The 20038-nt window shown below is 40.3% G+C and overlaps 1 protein-coding gene across 1 annotated transcript in view; it reads left to right on the forward strand.

Moving 5' to 3' along the window:
• CPE (carboxypeptidase E) overlaps positions 1–20038 on the forward strand; it is a 118733-nt gene that overhangs the window by 73303 nt on the left and 25392 nt on the right. Inside the window, exons 2-5 of the mRNA XM_010980308.3 lie at positions 6712–6908; positions 8575–8742; positions 17261–17378; positions 18829–19011. Of these exons, the coding sequence (XP_010978610.3) occupies positions 6712–6908; positions 8575–8742; positions 17261–17378; positions 18829–19011 (666 nt within the window). The remainder of the gene's footprint in view (positions 1–6711; positions 6909–8574; positions 8743–17260; positions 17379–18828; positions 19012–20038) is intronic.

A 20038-nucleotide genomic window follows, 5' to 3' on the forward strand; every position in this document is an offset into this window, starting at 1 on the left:
CAGCCTTTTGTGAATCAACTCAGTTCAGTGATTGTGCCATTTGTATAGCTGGTTATCTGTTTCTCAAAATCAGTGGTTATGTGCACATTTTACCATCATATCTTTGGGAAGTGGGGTTTTATTTTTGTATGCTATAGTTATTCAGCAATGTGTTTAGTATATTACATATAGCAGGAACATGTATTTTGAAATCAATGAGTTAAGTATGTATCTTTCAAATGAGTTATGGGACTTATATTTTTGACAGTAGTTTGATGTTGGGGGAAGAATAGATTAATCTCATTATGAATTTCATCTCTGCAGGATGAAAGATGAAGGGTCTTGTTATTATAATCAAGTTCCTTTAAACACCCTTCATCTACTTATTTTTTCTAAACAATGATGCTGTACTTGTTAGATAGAACTTCCGATTTACATCCTACTTTCACATTTACCTCATTTTCCATGAGATACTTTCCCTCTGCTGTTTTCTTCCCATATACCGGTCATTGAATAATTGACTCTAAGATTTGAAAGGGACTTAAATCTGATCAGTTACTCTCTACCCAACAGTCAGCCTATCTGTCAGCTATTTCCAACAGGAGAAAATATTAGAGGGACAGAAAGGCTGACCATTGGATCAAATACGGGGGTGACAATGAATTTTCCTTTTTGTGGAAAGGCAGACAATATTATTTATTCACTTTTGCCCCTTTATTAGATCATTTTTTTCAGGCTCAGCCTATTTTTTATGGATTCTGCTTCAGTGGCTCTCTGGTCACCTTAAAGCCTCCCATCTGGGGGCTTTGCCAGTCTGCTGTCAGCTGCAGACTTCACCCACGTGCTGAGCCTAAGGGTGTGGGGTTCTGGGGTGCAAAATACTTATGTTTTATTTTTAAAGCAGTAGAAACTTCTTTATTCCTTCCTTTCTCCCTTTCTTTCTTTCTTCCTTCCTTTCTTTCTTCCTTCTTCCCTCCCTCTCTCCCTCCCTCCCCCTTCCCCTCCTTCCTGACTTAGTTATTTCAAATCACATTAATACAATTGGGGCAAATTAAGAATTACAAGTGTGAAACTGAAAATCACTTACTTGCTCCAGTTTGGGATATAATATTTCTGACTTTGGTAAAAATTTGGCGCTTTTGTTAAAAACAAATAAATCTTAATAGTTACTCTTATCTTGTTCTGATGAGAATGCAGATCCAGTCTGAAAACGTTATTTGTCCTGTGACACAGATAAGATAGACACTCAGCCCAGCCAGGCTGAATGTGGTTTGTGAGGTGATCGTCTTTTACGGATGGCTTGCTGGAGGGCCGTGTGCCACGCGAAGTAACTGGAAAACTGATTACACAGAATTGTGGAAAAAATTGATGTAACCGGGAAGCTCTCCTTCCTGAGTCGCTGCAATGCGTTCTGTACAAATATGGTTCCTCGGCTGCGGGATCAGGAGCTCCGGGTAACTATCAGGTGAAAAGGGCAATGAATTAGATAGTGAGGGAAGTAAGACGAATGTGAGAGCAACCGTCCGCACGTGCACACGGAGGACGCTCGCGGCTTCTCGGCCAGTTGCCGGGAGCGCTGAGCCGGCGTCTGCGCGCGTGCGTCACAGTGACAGCCGCGGGGCATGACGTCCCTGTTCCCCGGGACGTGTCCCCTGCAGACGCTGTCAACAGGACCGCGTGTGTCATCCGTTTAAAATCTGTTGTAAACTCCATCTTTATAGCCGCAGGAAAGAAAATGAAGTGCTGATGAAAAGCTGTCACTCTGTTCAACAGATTGAAGGTCAGTTGACACAGAGAGACGCTTTTGTCCAAGCACAAAGTCTTCCCTTTTGTGTCTATTTTTGGGCTAAAGATGGTGAAGGCAAAGTCTCTCCAGAACCCTCTATTTAGCCCTTACAACAAAAATAGCCTTAGGGAGCTGCTTGCCTAGAGGGCTTCTGTGGTTCGCTTGTGACCATGGAGATTAAACTTCCTCCTGGGACATCAGCTGTTCCTGCCGTGCTGCCTTCATTCCCAAAGAAGAATTTCCATTCCTGCCTGAGGATGCGGGGTGGCGCCGCAAGCGCTGGGGCCTCGGGGCGCGGACTCCCTGGTACTGCCTCGCCCCCCTTCAGTTACTCAGTTATCCCCCTTGGCTGTTGCGGAAAGGTTTGCAGGGGCCGTGACTGCACCTGCATCTCAAGGGCATGTCGGTCCCGCTGCCAGGGCGTGGGATTTAGAAGAAGACCATTCATCTATTCACTTACTCATGGATGCATTTAACGGTGTCACTGCGCTCTCACTGTTTCGGACTCCGTGCTGGGCGCAGGTGGTGCATTGTGAGCTGACTCGGGCACATCCCACTCCTAACAGACACACAGTCCGGGGTGGGGGATTAAACAAATCATCACAGTGATTACTGCACATTTTCAAACCGAGATGTTAAAAACAACAAAGGAGCTGGACTTGGATGTGAGATGCTCTAAGGAAACCCTAGTTATCCGTGAGCAGAAGGCTGAGCGGGCACAGCGTGTGTGAAGAGTGGACAGCATGGTGGGGAGAGCCCTGCGCTGGAGGAGGCGTGGGTGCCTCCGGAGAGGAGAGGTCCTCAGGCCAGACCCTGTGGGGTTAGAGGTCCCGCCGAGGACTTTGGTCTTTGTGAGGAAGGCCAGGGGGAAGTTAGCTGATGGATTTTCAGGTAGAGGGAGCTGATGAGGACTGCACTGTGTAAAGACAGCTCTGGCTTTGGGAGGGAAAGGGGCTAGAGAGAGGACAGAGGGGTGGTAGTAACATATCAGTTTGGAGCCTTGAAGCTGGTTGGTTATGGATCCAACATTCACCGTTACCTCCCTCCTGTGCACTGTTCGTGTGCATGTCTGTGTCCTCCGGACCCTCCACTCTTTGAGTTTAGGAGTGCCCCTCTACCTGCCTCAGGGCCTCTGTAGCATCTGACACTGGGATTTGCATATTTGCATATTTTCAACAGCTGCTGTATTTAAACTGTGGCTCTTCTCCATCTCACATGACATGTCTGTAGGCTTAAAAGATCACAGCCCTTCTGTATTCTGGTGCCAGCATTATCTAGTGATCCAATTTATTCCTGAAGATGGAAGAAGTGTATAAAACTACGCTTTGCTTTTCTTTCGCTAAGTCATCTATGCCTTACTTTTTATTTCCATACATTGATAGCTTCTAGAAAGTGACCTTGACAGTCCCATCTTTGTGTCAATCTAAAGCATTTCTATTGTCATTATTATTACTATCTCCTTACAAATGTAACAGGCGTATTGGGGGAGACTTGTTCCTGAGATTTCCCACAGAGCTGAAGAAGCAGGACCACACTGACAATGTCCTGATTCTGAAACCACAAATAAATAAAGCAGCGATAGGGAGCGGTGTGGCTTGGGGCAGAACTGAAAGAACATGCTCTACCCCAAAGCATTCAAATTCAAACACAAGCTATGCAGTGACAGCCAAACAAAACACTGGGGTGCCACATTTGGCTAAGTGACTGTGCGTTTGCTACTTCTCCTTTAAATGATTAAAGTTCTTTTTTTTTTTTTAATCCAGAGGAGTAATAAAACATTTCAGCGTGCTCACTCTTTATGCATTGTGGGTCAAGCCCTTTTAAGTGTCCGAAGCTTCAGTGTTGTGTTGGGGTAAGGCAGCAGGACCGGAGTGCCTCCGACAGTGCATTCTCAAATAACTTTGGGAGGCGGGCCTCTGACATCCCCCTGGCTTCTTGGTCTCTGTTTTCTTTCGTAAAGGACCACGGTAGTTTCCTCTGTGCCTCAGTCCCATTAACACAGCCACTAAGGGGGTGACTTGGACAGAAAAGAAGATGATTATGACTTTTGAAATCAGAAGCAAAGAAAACGTCTCTTCTCACATACCTCCTGGGTGAGTCCCTGGGGTTAGTTCTGTTAGAGACATTCCCTCAAAGTGAAAAACGAGAGGCCTATAAATAGCACTGACCTTGTTCCTGCCTGATCCTTAGATTAAGATTAGCTTCATCTCAGGCTGAGCGGTCACACAGGGCATGGTTTCTGTGGTTAGCAGTCACTCAAAGCACAGACCCAGGAATCTCATGAAAGAATATTTACATAATATATTTCTAGGAGAAAGGTAATTCCAACTTTTATGTGTTTTTTAACCAGAGGTGAGCAGTTCTAGTGATTTTGTAAATGGGAGGAATCTTTCCCACTGAAGAAATTGGGCCAGTTGGATGTGAAGTGGGAGGAAAGGGGGCAGGGTGCAACTGTTGAATGAATGACACAGCAATGAGGACAGGACAAGCTGGTTAGAACCAAGATGGCAGAAGATCTGACTTCCAGTAGACCTTGAGCCTCATGGCACACCCTCAGGTGCCATGACAGTGCCTAGGCTGAACATAAAAGGTCCAAAAGTAGGTGGTGAGGGGTGTTCCCTGGAAATCCTTGGCCCTTCCCCAAAGTGGTTGGAATAATCCTCCTACTCATTAGCATATGAAATTACCCAGCCCATAAAACCTATCAACCCCGCACCTCGTGGTCGCTGTCTCTCTTGCCTTCTTGAGACTGCCCGCACTCTATCTATGGAGTGTGTATCTACTTTTTCTTTAAACTCAACACCCCACACCTATTGGCTTCTCTCCCTCTCGCCTTTCTGAGATGGCCACATTCTGCATATGGACTGTGTATCTCCTAAGCCGCTCTCCCTTCTGAGTGAGACGGCCCGCACTCTGTCCATGGAGTGTGTCTCTATAAATAAACTTGCTTTCACTTTACCACGCCTTGCTCTTGAATTCTTTCCTGCACAAGACAAGAGCCTGTTCTCCCACAACAGATGGATGAAACAGAAAGGAGCAGAACAAGAGGACTGAGATTACTTGGCTGCTGTGCTCTGCAATTTTATTCCTCCTCCTAAACTGCAACGAAACAGGCATTTATGATTTATGTTTGCATTCTGGGTCCTTCAGCAGAACTTACGCTCTTTGGCTGATTTCTACAATAACAATAATAAAAATACCTTTCTGTGTTTTAGTGGGCTGTTATAAAGAGAATGCTAGATTACGTGTGGTAATGACAAGATAATATGATGTAAAAGTAATACGAAAAATAATGATAGCAAATACATAGCACTTTTTTTTTGCCAGGCACTGTTCTAAGCATTTACATGCATTATTTTACTTAGTTCTTATAACTTTATGAGGTAGAATCTAGTATCTCATTTATAGATGGGGAAACAGAGCCACAGAGAGCTAAAGTAACTACTGAAGGCCAGCCAGTGATAATTGGTGCCAGGATTTGAACCACAAAGACTGGCTCTAGAAGTTAATGCTTTTAGTCACTATGATTGGGAAAAAAAAAAAGTATAGATTTGTAACTAGATGAGAAGGCTAGCATTTGAATCCTGGCTTCATTAGCTGCGTGACTGAGGCCTGGCCTCTTCCACGTCTGAACTTCAGTTTGCTCACCTTAAAGATGGCTAATACCTGTTTTTAGATGTTTGACGAAGACTAAGTAAGAAAACATGAAAGTTCTGTGTTTAATTGATAGGAGGCACATGATGTATTATTATGAATTATTAGGGGTGGGGTGGTATTGTTAGCCTAAAAGGGGAAAGGAAAAGACCCCAGTTATTGTCTCACCAGAAAGAGAAGAATTCAGACAGGAGGTAAAGTGTTGTGTAGTGAAACATTTTAAAGGATTTATTAGCAAAGGGAAAGTACCCCTCCAAGAATGGGAGGCGGGCTGATCCAAGGGCGGGTAGCGATGGTCTTTGCCCTTTCCCCTTACACTCTCGCTTGGAGGTGGTCTCTTGATTGATTGACAGTTCTTGCCCCTGGAGTGCCCAGTCATGTTTGTCCCCTTTTGTGCATGTCCTTACCCATGATGCACACAGGAAAAATCCATGGGGTGGGGGCCTAAACCACAATGGTAATTATATTACAATGAGTACTGGGTCATGTCTGGTTAGGTCCTTGTCGCTACCACACAGTTGCGGCTGTCAGGTTCTAACTGGTTTCTGGCTGGCTCTCATTTAGAGGAAGTAAAGCCTCTTTATGCTGGAGGTGGGCACACCACCATCTCCTGGACCGTCCTCCCTCGCCTGCACCTGTCTGCCTGGTGCCCCCACTTACCTAACCACCTAACAGTGTGATTGTCTGCTCGGGCTGCCATAACAAAATACCACAACAGGCATTTATTTTCTCACGGTTCTGGAAGCTGGAAGTCCAATATCCAGGTGCCAGCAGCATTGGTTTCTGATGAGGTCCCACTTCCTGGCTTGTAGGCAGCTGCCTGCTCTCTGTGGACTCACATTGCCTTTTCTTCATGCTTGTGGAGAGAGGGACAGACAGACAGACAGACAGAGATGGAAGCGGGGGGGATTTTTGGTGTCTATTCCTTTTCTTATAAGGACAACAGACCTTTTGGATTATGACTTCATTTGACTTTAATTACCTCCTTAAAGGCCTTATCTCCAAATATAGTCACATTGGAACTTAGAGCTTCAATATATGAATTGGGGGCTGGGAAGGGCACAATTCAGGGCATAACAGGTGGGAAGCTGGGGAGAGAGAATTAGGATCGAAGGGGCATTGGGAGTATTTTATTTTTAAGGTGGATTTCTTAGGCATCAATTCTGGAGGGCAAAGAAGTTACCAGCTGTGTGTAATAGATTAGTAACTGTATGATACTTTTTGCGCTGTATGCCATTTGCCTTGTGTTTGGTGCTATGGAGTCTGCATGCTATCTATTTTTGGGGTTTTAGGTGAGCCTGAATTTAAATACATCGGCAACATGCATGGCAATGAGGCCGTTGGACGGGAGCTGCTCATTTTCCTGGCGCAGTACCTGTGCAACGAATACCAGAAGGGGAATGAGACAGTGGTCCAGCTGATCCACAACACGCGGATCCACATCATGCCTTCCCTCAACCCAGACGGCTTTGAGAAGGCAGCATCCCAGGTGGGTGCGGCCCACAGCAGGGCGCTCGCGTTATTTTACGTCTGTCTCGTCTGTGTGCTCATCTATAAGGAATGTGCGCGCACGAAGCTGGCAGGGTGCAGGGGAGGGTGTAAGTGGTGAGGTATTCAATTTGCTGATAAGGAAAAAATTCCGAAGGTAAGGGGTACTGGGTGGGTTTCTTCAGCAGAGATTGCAAATGAGAAATTTTGTTGTTAAGTCAATATTTAATTAATACTTTATTTTCATTGTTAAGTAAATCACATTTATTCATTCACCTTTGCGACTAGATAAATTTCTTTCTAAAAATCTAGAAGTCTGAAAAAATAACCTACAGCCATGTAGTGAAGAGTGAGGCCTTTGTTGACTCTGAATTAGGCGATGTTATAGCGCCCTCTACTGGAGCCAAGGAATAAAGATTTTTGGCTACATAACGTTTCACTGTTTAATCCTTGCTTTTATATGATGAATAAAGTAAAAAAAACAACAACAAAACCCTCCTATTTCTAAACAAAAACCAATTCGATACATCTTTACTGTTAGAGAAGCTGAAAAGTAATGATGTTTTCAGAGAAGATGTATGATACGTGCTTCCTTCTTTGTTTGGACAGGGGTGGAGGACATTTTATTCCTTGTTACAATTTGAAATAATTTTCTTATGGGAACAAATTAAAGTCTGTATTTAGTAAGTTAATCTACAGTTAAGAAGTTGATTTGCACTTTAAAAATATAAGATACAGTAACCTGATAGTTTGGCCTTGTAAGAAACCCAGATAGTGAATTTCTGTAAATACAACATTCATACAATTTCTAAAGTTGTGAGCGACAAATTACAGTAACTTAGAGAATGAAATTATTTACTGTTTTAAGGTGATATTCAGATCTATAAGACCGGATGGACACAAAATTATCATTGCTATTTTCTGTCTTACAGGTTTTTATTCTGCACAATTTAAGATTTTATTCTGCACAATCTGAGCTTACATGACTTTAGGAATATGGGAATTTATACTATAGATTTAGTATAATTTAATAGCAAAACAAGGAAATCTTCATTATGGAATTTACCTGAATATTGGAAATTTATTAAAATTTTCAGATTCTATCATTCGTGAAATGAAGGGTTTAAAATTGAACAGAAATTTTTCAACTTACAAAGTTGAAACAAAAGTTCTAGAGCTCATATTTTTTTTCACAGAGACTATGAGAGAGGTATATTATTAATATGTAAATAATTTATGTGAAACTCATTTTAAGCATCTGACCTTTAGTAACTATTCTTTTGAATATTTAAAAGTAGATTGCTGTGGATTTCAGAGGCAGTGAGTATTTTACTTAAACCAAGTACACAGTGGTGTGCTATGAGACGCACCATCTATTATTAACTCATATGGACTGTTTCTGTAGTTTGATGTTAAATATCTTTGAATTATTATAATTATTAATATTTAAAGTATTATTTATTGAAAATGTTATCAAAATATCCATGACAAATACTTTAAACCTGATACCTTCATGTGTGTATCAGTAAGAAAGTGAAAATGCCATTGTAGGAAGAGATTATTGAAATGAATAATCTTAAGTAATTATTATAAAAATCATTAATGAAGACCTTAAATAATGGTAGCAATGATAATAAACTGATGACTTTCCTCTGATATTTTTTTAGCCTGGTGAGCTCAAGGACTGGTTCGTGGGTCGAAGCAATGCCCAGGGAATAGATCTGAACCGGAACTTTCCTGACCTGGACAGGATAGTTTATGTTAATGAGAAAGAAGGTGGTCCAAATAATCATCTGCTGAAAAATCTGAAGAAAATTGTGGATCAAAACACAAAGGTAGAGGACATGTATGGTTTTCATGAAATATGTCTGTATCTCTCTCCTAGTGGAGGACACAGGAGTCCTGTGAAAGCTTGTGGAGGGTTCAGTGGAGCTGTGAAAGCCAAGGCTGGAACCCCTGGGGCCTGGAGGTTAGTCCTGCCCCTAGGACTAGCCAGGCGTGTAGGGAGGTGGGGGGTAGGGATGGGGACAGGAGGGAGGAAGCCAGTCGTGGGGGGTTTAGAAAGTCTTTCCAGCCTGTTCAGAGGCCCTTTGTCAGCATATCTGATCAGGTCCGCCAATAGCATTTCACACAGCAGTTTTTCTTCTTTTCCAGAACTTTTTCCTCCTTTGCTTTGCACAACTCCCCCTACCTCTTATGCTGCCTTTCAAATCACTACTCAGTTTCTTTCCCTGCTTCTTCTGCCTTGGCTTAAACGCTGGCCTTCAGGGCCCCTCTGCTGCCCCAACTCTCTCCCTTGCTTTCCATCCCCTTGGACCTTCAGTGACATCACTTATACAGAGTCTCCCAGACCTCACCCCCAACTCCCGGTCTCCATGGAGCTCTGTTTCTCTCTTTTACTTGCTCACCGAACCCCTTTATCTGGTGACACCCAGGGCCTCAAGCTCAACATGATAAGGAACAAGTCTTTCCCTAAGAAAACACTGTTCACTCATTTATTCGAACATCAGAGCCTTGATTTTTCCATCTCTGTCACCACTCACTAGCCATGCTTCCAGATCTCAGCGATTTGGCCTTCTGACACCCTTCAGTCTTTCCCTCCTCTGCAAACTCAGGCTCTGTCACCTGCTCTGATGAGGTAGGTGGCCCCCATTCTTGGTTTGGGTCCAGCCCCTCCCAACTCTTCTATCTTCTGAAATTTCTCCAGAGTGATCTTCATACACAAATTATTGCTCTGTGGCTTAAAAAAATCCTAAACTTGCCAGCTCTCCACTGCCCAGAGGATAAAGTAGAAACTCAGAATGTCAGAATCGCATGATACCTTAGTGTGAAGACTTTAACCATCTACCTTGGTTAAAAGCCCAGTTCCACTCTTGCTGTGTGAGTTTTGGAAAGTTGTTTGACCACTCTGTGCTTCTGCTGCTTCACCCGAAATAGGGAGATGACTAACAGTAGTATCCACCTCACAGGTGGTTATGAGGACTGAATGCATTAGTTCATGTAAAACGCTTGAGGTTGGGACTTAGAATTGTTATTACCGCGTCAGCATAATTCCTGAGTACTCTGGTAAGTACCACTGAGTGAGATAGACACACTGACACACCCGCTAAACACTTGGTGCCTTCAAACCAATCCTGTTGAGTACTGTTTTCAGTTCTGTGGAGGCTGGCGAGCCCATCAGGGCTGAATGGTGGGGACTGCCGGGGGCAGCTCTCAGTGCATCTTGCGTCTTTCCAGGCAATTCTGCTCTGGCTGATCAACTTCTCCTAGGATCTTTCCTAAGTGAGAATTTGGAAAGAACAGTGTCTCTATTTATTGTAGTTCCAGGGCCATTCAAGTTTCCCGTGGCCCCCGGCAGCCGCCAGCTCACTCACTCCTTAACCTGGCTTTGATGTTCCATATACTCCGGTCCACACACTCCTTTCTGCTCCCTAAGCGTACCATTTTCTAATACTTTTACGTCTTCGTATGTGCTGCTGTTCCAGCTGTCTACAGTGCTTTTGCCTCTCCTCCCACGTCACCTCCTCCGTGAAGCCTTCCGCTGCTCTTCCAGATGCATCCTGTGGAGTCTTCCTTTGTGTTCTTCACATGTACTTCCAGGATAGTGCTTGTAGTTACATAGAGCTTTATATGTGTTATAATCATTTGTTTATACAGCTGTTTTTCTTTTTCAGTCTAGACTTGAATCCCTCGATTGCAGGAATTACAAATCCTTTTTGAGTCTGACACATAGCAGGCTGACAGCCTGTTACAAATGAGTCCAGTCCAGCCTGGCAAGCAGGTCACAGTGTCTGAAAGTCCACCTCCTAGTTCCTGACATGCCCTCAGCATGTGGTTGGGACCCTGGGGAGAGGACCCAGGAGAGAGGGAGTCTCAGATCATTGGCCTAAAGTTCTTAAAATTCTCCTGCCAGTGTTTAGGATTCATTCCAGAAACCTGGGCTGAACCTACAAGCGGGGACTGGTCTGGCAATAGGGCTGCCAGGGGCTGAGGATTTTGGCAGAACCTGAGAAGTGAATGACTTACACATGCCTGCTTCTGAGTCATAGATTTGCAATTTCGCAGCCCCCAAACCATCTTCCCTGGGAGAAGGGAGAGCTGGCAGAGCAGAGGGCTGGGGTAACCAGAGGTGAAAGCAGGTCGCCCTGCGTGATAAGCTATGAGGCATAAGACAGAAATGAAGAACTGTTCTGTTAGCCCAGTGGGGATATACACCCCCAAACTTTCCCCAGTGCTGTCTGTTAAATCTGAGAAACGAGAAAAATAAATCCTATCACCTTATCATAGAAGACTCGTGAAATAAACTCATGCTGACAGGATCTTTGATTAGCAGCCTTGGTGCAAATGGCATTATTTTTGGCCAGCACCATCTTCCCCTCCCCCAGTGGAATCTGTTTGATATTTGCATAATCTTTATATTGGATGTCTCCATACATCTAGTTTAAGGAATACTTTAAAAAAAGATGCCTGTTCATGGTACTTAAAAATTAGAGCTTTTATTAAAAAAATCTCAATGCCAATGCTTTTTCTGGGTAAAGGTAAAATAAAGGGAAATACATACAAATTAAATTTTAGTCTCTTTTCTGGAACAGAAACAAGATTTGTTTACGTTATATGAAATCTTCAGTAAACTGCTTGAGTCATGGGTGGGTATTGCCCACATCTGGTCCGTCTCCTTTCCCCGTCTTTGTCAGTTAGACCGAGACTTTTTGGACCCAGCCTGGTACAAGGTGTATAGTAAGCATTTCATGAGTGTTGTTACACATCCTGCCTTCCTCACTTCTTCTTAGCCTTATAGAGGTGTGTATGTATGCAGGTATGTATGTATGTATTTATTTTTATTGAGGTATAATTGACATGTAATGCTATTTTAGTTTGAGGTTCTATATATGTATATATTGTGAATTGATCACCATAAGTCCAATTAATATCCATCACTGCACATAGTTACACATTTTTTTCCCTTGTGGTGAGAGCTTTTAAGATCTACTCTCTTAGCAACTTTCAAATGTACAATACAGTATTGCTAACTATAGTCTCCATGCTGTACATGACATGCCTAGGACTTATTTATTTTGTAACTGGAAGTTTGTACCTTTTGATCCCCCTTCACCCCTTTCACCCACCTTCAACCTCCTGCCTCTGGCAGCCACCAATCTATTCTCTGTATCCTTAGAGTGGTTTGTAAATTTCTAGGGTTGCAGGAATCAGGGGTTAAAAAAATGCAGATTCCTTATTAACAATAGCCAAGATATGGAAGCAACCTAAGTGTCCATCAACAGATGAATATAAAGAAGATGTGATATATATACACAATGGAATACTACTCAGCCATAAAAAAGAAATTTTGCCATTTGCAACAACATGGATGGACTTGGAGGGTATTATGCCTACCAAAATAAGTCAGACAAGCTAAAAAATAAAACAAACTAGTGAATATAACAAAAAAGAAACAGACTCAGAGATACAGAGAACAAACCAGTGGTTATCAGTGGGGAGAGAGAAAAGGGGAGGGGTAAGATAGGGGTAAGAGATTAAGAGATACAAATGAATAAAGTGTATATATATATATATATATACCCATACACAAATGTACGAATTTACAAACTAAGTAAGTTACAGAGATATATTGTACAGCACAAGGAATCTAACCAATATTTTATAATAACTGTAAATGGAGTATAGCGTTTAAAAATTGTGAATCACTACTTTATACACCTGAAACATAATATTTTACATCAACTATACCTCGATAAAAAAACCGCAGATTCCCATGAGTGCTGAATCAGGAAGTTTGGGGGGTGTATGCTATGCGAGTGAATGATGGAAAGGAACCTACATTTTTACCAGCTCCTCTAGACACATTCCTTGCTGTTCTGAACCTCTCTGAGTACAAGCTCTCTCCTGCTCCCCAGCGTTCCTGCTGAGTCATTTCTCTTGTGCTCAGGAGCTCTTCAGCCTGGTCCCCTCCACTGTTATCTAGGCTCCGTACATGAGCCTTGGCTCTTGATTGCATGAAAACAGAGTGATTAAAATAAATCAAATAAGTTCTGAATTTATACTTGTCTTTAATGGATAGAGCTGTGAAGAAAATGGATTAAGTATAGCTTCAATATATTTTAAGAGCCAAAGCCATCTAATTATAGAGTATAACATTTGAGCTATATTTACAGACTTTAAATGAAAGTTTTAAAGATAGGTCATAATTGACTCTCAGCTCTACTGAGTTCCATGTCAGGAGTGCTCCAGAACCTTTTCTGTGGATTAGTTAAGTACGTGATTATAGTACCCAGGAGTTTTCAGCTTTAGTCAGTCTAATAGACTCTATTAATAGTCATAGAGAAACTAAGGTTAATTGATCAAATTGTGGAGTTTGCTTGCTTGAAGATCTGGTCATGGATATTAGCAATAGTAAATGTGTAAGAGCTAACAGTAGGCTAAACCTAATCGCCACTCTGACTTTGTGTAGTATGTGTCTTTAAATCTGTTTAAAAAATAGTTCGTTTAAAAACTTTATTAAAAAATTAATATTTTCATTATAATCAAAAAGATAGAGCAAATATAAATAAGGAGTAAAATGACCCATTACCCTACATTCTTAAATGACTACCATTCACATTTTGGTATGTATCCTTCAAAATTATTCATTATGCTTGAATCAACATATGCACATATGGAAACTTGCCATTTTGAACCCTTTCAGGTGAATAATAAATATGAGAGTACAGTCCTTTACAGGATGGCTTTGCCCCCTGGGCTCACACTCAAACCTGCCCTTCGGCCCAGGGAGTATTTCATTGCTTCCCTGCTCACATCTACCTTATTTTCTCCCCGAGACATTATGAAGTCCCTCTTCCTTCCTGAAGTCCTCGATGATTCTCCACACCAGAGACTTCTGTCTCTTCTGAACTCAGTGAAACATTTCTCAGTATCAATCACTGGGTCTGAATAAATAAGGAGAATGGGGCAGATGTACAAGCAAGAGGGCCGTAAAGAGACTGAGCAGAAAAAGAAAAACTTTGAACAGAATATTATGGAAGAATGTGCTCTAAACCCACATCATATAGTATTGATGCCATTTTTAATTGATTGAACTTAATAAACCATAAATTCATTGCAAACAAATCATATGCATTATAGATTTTTTTAATTAAATGCCCTATGTTATTTATATTAAGGTTGATTTAAACCAGAACTTAAACTGGATTCTTTTTGTTTGTTTTGCTTTGTTTTTTGTGGGGGGAGGTAATTAGGTTTATTTATTTTTAATGGAGTTACTGGGGGTTGAACCCCAGGACCTCATGCATGCTAAGCATGCACTCTACCACTGATTTATACCCTCCCTCTAAACTGGAGTTGATTTAAATTAATTTAAACTTTAGAAACAAATCTAAGTGTGCATAAGAATTTAGTATGTAATAAGGGAGTGTTTCAGATTATTGTAGAGAGAAAAGCTTATTCAATACATGGAATTGAGACAAATCCGTCTCACAAATATCAGCATAGATCAAAATAAAATCTAGATGCATTACAACTTAAATAGAAAAATTATGGACCTAGTAAAATTTTTTGGTAAATATATCGTTTTTCTAGGGGGACAGAGCTTTCTGAATCCCTTATATAGAAAACTGGCACATGGTGGCCGGCCACTTAATACTTACTGAATAAAGATGAAATATAAAGGGAGAGGAAAAGACCACAAAAAAAGGCCAGTAGATTTGGCAACATAAATATCTTAATGTTTTGCATTTTAATGATTAATATTCTTAAATCTGAAAGGCAATAATGAACTTGGAAAATACCTATAGATGTAGTAGATACAGGTTAATATTTTTACTAAATAAACAACTCTTGCAAATTAATAAGGAAATATTTACATTTCAATAGAAAAGTCTGTTAAACCATAAATAAATATGTCACCAAGGAGTAAACAGAAATGGTCATTAAGCATATGAAACAACTGATTTAGTTTTATTAGTTAATCAGAGAAAGAAAATTTTAAAAATTCTGTTTGTCATGTATCAAAATGACAGACTTAAAAATACAAATCCAATGTTGATCAGAGTGATTAGAAATGATGGGTCTAAATACACTGTTGCTAGGTATATTGTAGTATCTTACAGGGAGACAGTCCGGAGTACATTTTATAAAATTAAAAAATATGCTTAGTGTTTGGTCAACTCATTCCATTTCTAGGGAAATTTCCCTTTAAAAAGTATAGATCTGCACAGAGTAGTTACAAGTGTGTTCGCAGCATTTTTTTCATAGTAAACAAGTCTATACCCAGCAATTGGAGATTCTCCGCCCCCTGTTTTATTGAAGTATAATTGACAAATAAAAATCGTATAGATGTGCAGCGTGATGATTTGATATATACACATGCTGTGAAACGGTCACCATAATCAAGCTAACATGTCCATCACGTCACATTGATACCTTTTTTTTTCTTTAGTGGTGAGAACACTTGTAATCTGTTCTCTTAGCAAATTTCAAGTACACAATACAGTATTATTAAGTCATCTGGGGATTCATTAGATCCTTAGAACTAATTCGTTCTAAAACTGAAGGTTTATACCCTCTGACCAACATCTTCCCATTTCCCCCTCTCTTCCCACCAACTGGAGATTCCTAGTGCTTGCGGAGTGGCTCTCAGCTAGACTGCTCCCAACAGCGTGGCCTCATGCTGTTCCCTGACTCCTCTGAGTCTCAGTTTACTCATCTCTAAACTGGGGGTATGTGCAGTCCCTATCTCACAGGGTAGATGTGAAAATTCCGTGTGTCACCAGAAAGTGTTTAATAATATTAGCTGTTACTTTATTCATGTTTAAGAATGAACATTGAATATTTACCATACATTCAACACCATACATTGAATACTACTCAGCCATTAAAATAATGATTTAGAAGGATATTCAGTGACATGAAGAAGTGTTATCTGTTGCCAAGCAAAAAAGGTAGTATACAAACTGGTATATAAATGAGCACATTTGAAAAATTACGTAAGTGCATTGGAAAAAGACTGAGAAAGATATATATGAAATGTTAGCGAGTGGGTATCTTTACATGGTAAAATTATGCGTAATGTTAATTTCCTTTCTTTGTGTTTGTCTCCTCTACATTTTTGACAATGAACATCTTTCATAGTGAGAATAAGATAAACCAATCAAACAAATAATAAAGACAATGCCGTATTCTAAATTACACTTCTCCACAATTGTGAGTAACCTACGTGAAAAATAGTATGGTTTTGATACATTAAACCTGACATACTGAAAATCACGTGGAGTTTATAGTTTCACAGACTGGATTTGAATCTTAAGTGTGTGAACTTGTCATTAACTCCCCAACCCTCAGATTCACCCCTGCAAAGTGGGGATGGATATCTTTGCCTATCCAGTGAGGATGCTGTGAAGCTCAATAAAATAGTGTATGCAGAAGCTATCCGTATACTGAACAGAGACATGCAGATACAAAGTCTGATTATAATCATCAGGCCCCACTGATGCTCTTAGATTTTCTGTCCCAAAGAACAATGTCAATCTCATATCCAGTAAAAGCATTAAAAATAAATAAATGAAAGAAGTACCTGGGAGTTTGAGAATCTTCTTAGTTGCTATTAAAAACTCATCACATAAAAGTATCAAGCTTTTGGCTCAGGTTAATGCTTTGGTATAAATTTCTTTCCTCCTTTGTTTTGTTTCCAAGTTACGAGGGGCTATGAATCATTCAAAAGACAGCATGAATTCCTGAAACTTTTGCCTTTGTTTTAAAATTTAAGATGACCATCCCAAAGTAAACTGATATTTGACAGTGAAATCTGAAAGAGACCCAATTTAATTTTTTTATAGGAACAATGTTTGAAATAGTTGAAGGGAATTGGAAAAATAGTAAGCAAAAACTGGAAATAAAATCGACCACATGTTTCTAGAGTTGAACCACCATAAAGAAAGAACCCTCTTCTGTGGTTCAACTATTTTCTTTTCTCCTTGTTTTATCCTTAGTTATTATTAACAAAGATCAGATGGAAATGTCCCCAAATTTGTAAATGATATGTATGCTAGTTTTCAAGTTACAAAGAAAGAAAGCTGGCAGCCCATAAAAGTAGAACTTCTAAGGAAATATAAACACTATTGAAATTTTTTTCCTTATAAGTTTGAGAAAGATAGACATGGGGAATACTGCACTTTTTTTTTTTTCTTCCTAAGAAAACAGTCACAAAATGCTTGGAATATGACCAGCTTTCAGTTGTTGGTTTTTGTTCTTGTTTTCACCTTTTCTGTGTCTTTTCTGTGGAGTGATTCCACCAATGATTGCCACATTTATAATCCTTTTAATCTCTAATCTTTAATACAGCTTGCTCCTGAGACCAAGGCTGTCATTCATTGGATTATGGATATTCCTTTTGTGCTCTCGGCCAATCTGCATGGAGGAGACCTCGTGGCCAATTACCCATATGATGAGACACGGAGTGGTAGGTATTCTTCCTGCTTCTCTAATTGGTTCAAGGTTTACAATTACTTTATGAGGGTTTATTGGATGATTTCTATAATATTCTTTTATGGGACTCGCCAGTAAGTGATTTTGCCTGTAGAAATACATCCGCTGAACAGGAACATCCCCTAACTATGCAGTGTGGCATTGGCATATATATCTGGCAGGAAAAGACTGTAACTTTTGAAAAAGTTTAGTTTGAAGAGAAATGTGATCTTGAAGAATACTTAGGTAAGAAAAAGGGAGAAAACAGAAGTCGTGAACTTGGGTCAATCTTGGTCCCTGGTAAAATGGAAAAATAATAGAATTTATATAGGTTTGTGTACAAGATGGCTTAAAAGTGGAGGCAGCCTTTTGGTGCCTGATTGGGGCCCATTTATATCTCCATGTGTGTCTTACCTGCACTCACACTTTTGCATTTGGAACTTGTTTCTTGGTGGTGTCAGGGAGGGGCAGTGATGCTTGCTTTTCTTTAATTAGGTTCAGTGAAGCTTCAGGCACGGCAAACTTTAACCAGATAGATATTTTCAGCTTAATTGCTATTGCTTCAGGAAATTTCGTGCTTTGGATCAATTCTCAGGGGCCTTGGAAGAGTTAGGTCTTTGTAAACACAGGATAATACTTTTTAGGTATTGGAAACTTTGACTTTTGAAGAGTCTTTGGTAAAACGTCCTTAAAGTTTGGAGATTTTGTGGTTTGTCAATAGCTGGGAAATTTAAAAGACTGGCATATTTTGTAATACAGAATAAGAATACTATATATCAAAATAGATATTATGTATTTCAGTAATGCACATGGGAGACTTTAAAAACTCTAAACTCATACTGAGAATCATGTGTAAGAGTGGTTCATAGTGCCTATGAGGTTGGTCCAGGTCTATTAAAAACATTTTTTTGATAATTTGTAAACCACTGTCCTTTTTTGGGGGGGAGGGTACAGGTACATTTTTAAAATTAAGAGCTAACAATGAAACCCTCCTTACTGCCTTCCCAGGTCCAGTTTACCATGAGCTTGCCACCTTTTCTTGTGAGGCTTCCCATTTCATAAGTAGAATGTACATTCTACCCAATTTCTACTTTGTGATATTAGGAGTGGATGTTAAATAACCTAAAACTTAATTGTTGAGTGCTCCTTTTGCATAGTGATGTAGCTAAAAAATACATCAGCAAGAGATAACACTAAATCACTCTTCAGAAAATATGCAGTGCTCCTTAGTCTGGCTCAATTTCTTTAGCCTTGTGGGTTTATTTTCTTTTTCTTTATTAAAATTTTTTTTATTATAGTTTGACTCTACATACACAATATATTGCATATAAATACATATATACTGTATACTGCACTTTTTTTTTTTTTTAAAGTTTACATATATGTACTAAATGTTGTTTCTGAGAACAGGTTAGATCTTCAGCTTGTGGGTTTATTATTTCTAGGCAGTGCCCATGAGTATAGTTCCTGCCCTGATGACGACATCTTCCAGAGCCTGGCGCGGGCGTACTCGTCCTTTAACCCCCCGATGTCGGACCCGGACCGGCCCCCGTGTCGCAAGAATGATGACGACAGCAGCTTCGTGGAGGGAACCACCAATGGCGCCGCGTGGTACAGCGTGCCTGGCGGTGAGACTCCGTTTCGCTCTTTTGAGGATGTGATTAGCGGCTTTAAAATAATTACCATTTATATTTAGAGAGACTTCAGTCCTCCTCAGTTATTAAGAAATAGACTGAACCTGTAGTTCATTCATTAAAATTAGTCAGCATGAATGATTGCTGTCTACGGGTTTTTTGTTGTTGTTGATTTTTAAAAATCAAGATGCTAGCTGAAGAGCTATAGGAAACGAACTGAAGACGTCCACTGGAAAACTGTAAATCGAACATCGTTAATTACCCTACTTTTCAAATTCTGGCCTTAGAGAATAATGAAGCATCCTGATTGCGTGTTAGTCATGCTTTACCTGCAGGTAAAGGTGTATTTTAGACGGCAGACTTTGGACTTTAGCATACCTTGGTCCAATACCTTTTTGTGCTTGTTTAATGGTAGGATAATGGGGACTACATGATACGGAATATTTATTTTGTATTCACTACGGCGGTAAGCGCTAATGGTAGATCAGGACGCTCTGCACCTTTTAACAGTTCTGAAAAGGCAAAAGCCCACGCGCAGCACAGCTGGAGGGGGCGTCTCTAGCCACCAAGGCAGCCCTCCTGGCTCTCTGTTCCTGTGTGGATTTTGCAGAGTTCTCATTTTTCTGGTTGCCTCGACCACTTACAGCTGTGTGGTATCACCTCTACCAAGGATGAAGAATGAAGTGTCAAGATGTTGATATGTATTTTTCCCCTCTGCCTAAGAGCAATTTTTTATGGTTCACCTGGAAGTGAAAAGAAGGATTAGTTAGGACAGTAGCAGCAGTAGCTAATTATAGGATTAATTTATTTAATTTGCTTTTATTGTTGTTGTTGTTGAATTAGGCCCTGAGAAAAATATTATTCCTGATTTTTTTCTTTATGATATATATCTATTCTGTTTTTTAAAAATTGAGGTATAGTTGATGTACAGCATTATATGTTACAGGTACACAACATGGTGGTTCATAATTTTTAAAAGTTGTTCTGAATTTATGGGTATTATAAAATGTGGGCTATATTC

Source organism: Camelus dromedarius, chromosome 1, assembly GCF_036321535.1.
Source record: "Camelus dromedarius isolate mCamDro1 chromosome 1, mCamDro1.pat, whole genome shotgun sequence".
NCBI classification, from domain to species: domain Eukaryota; kingdom Metazoa; phylum Chordata; class Mammalia; order Artiodactyla; family Camelidae; genus Camelus; species Camelus dromedarius.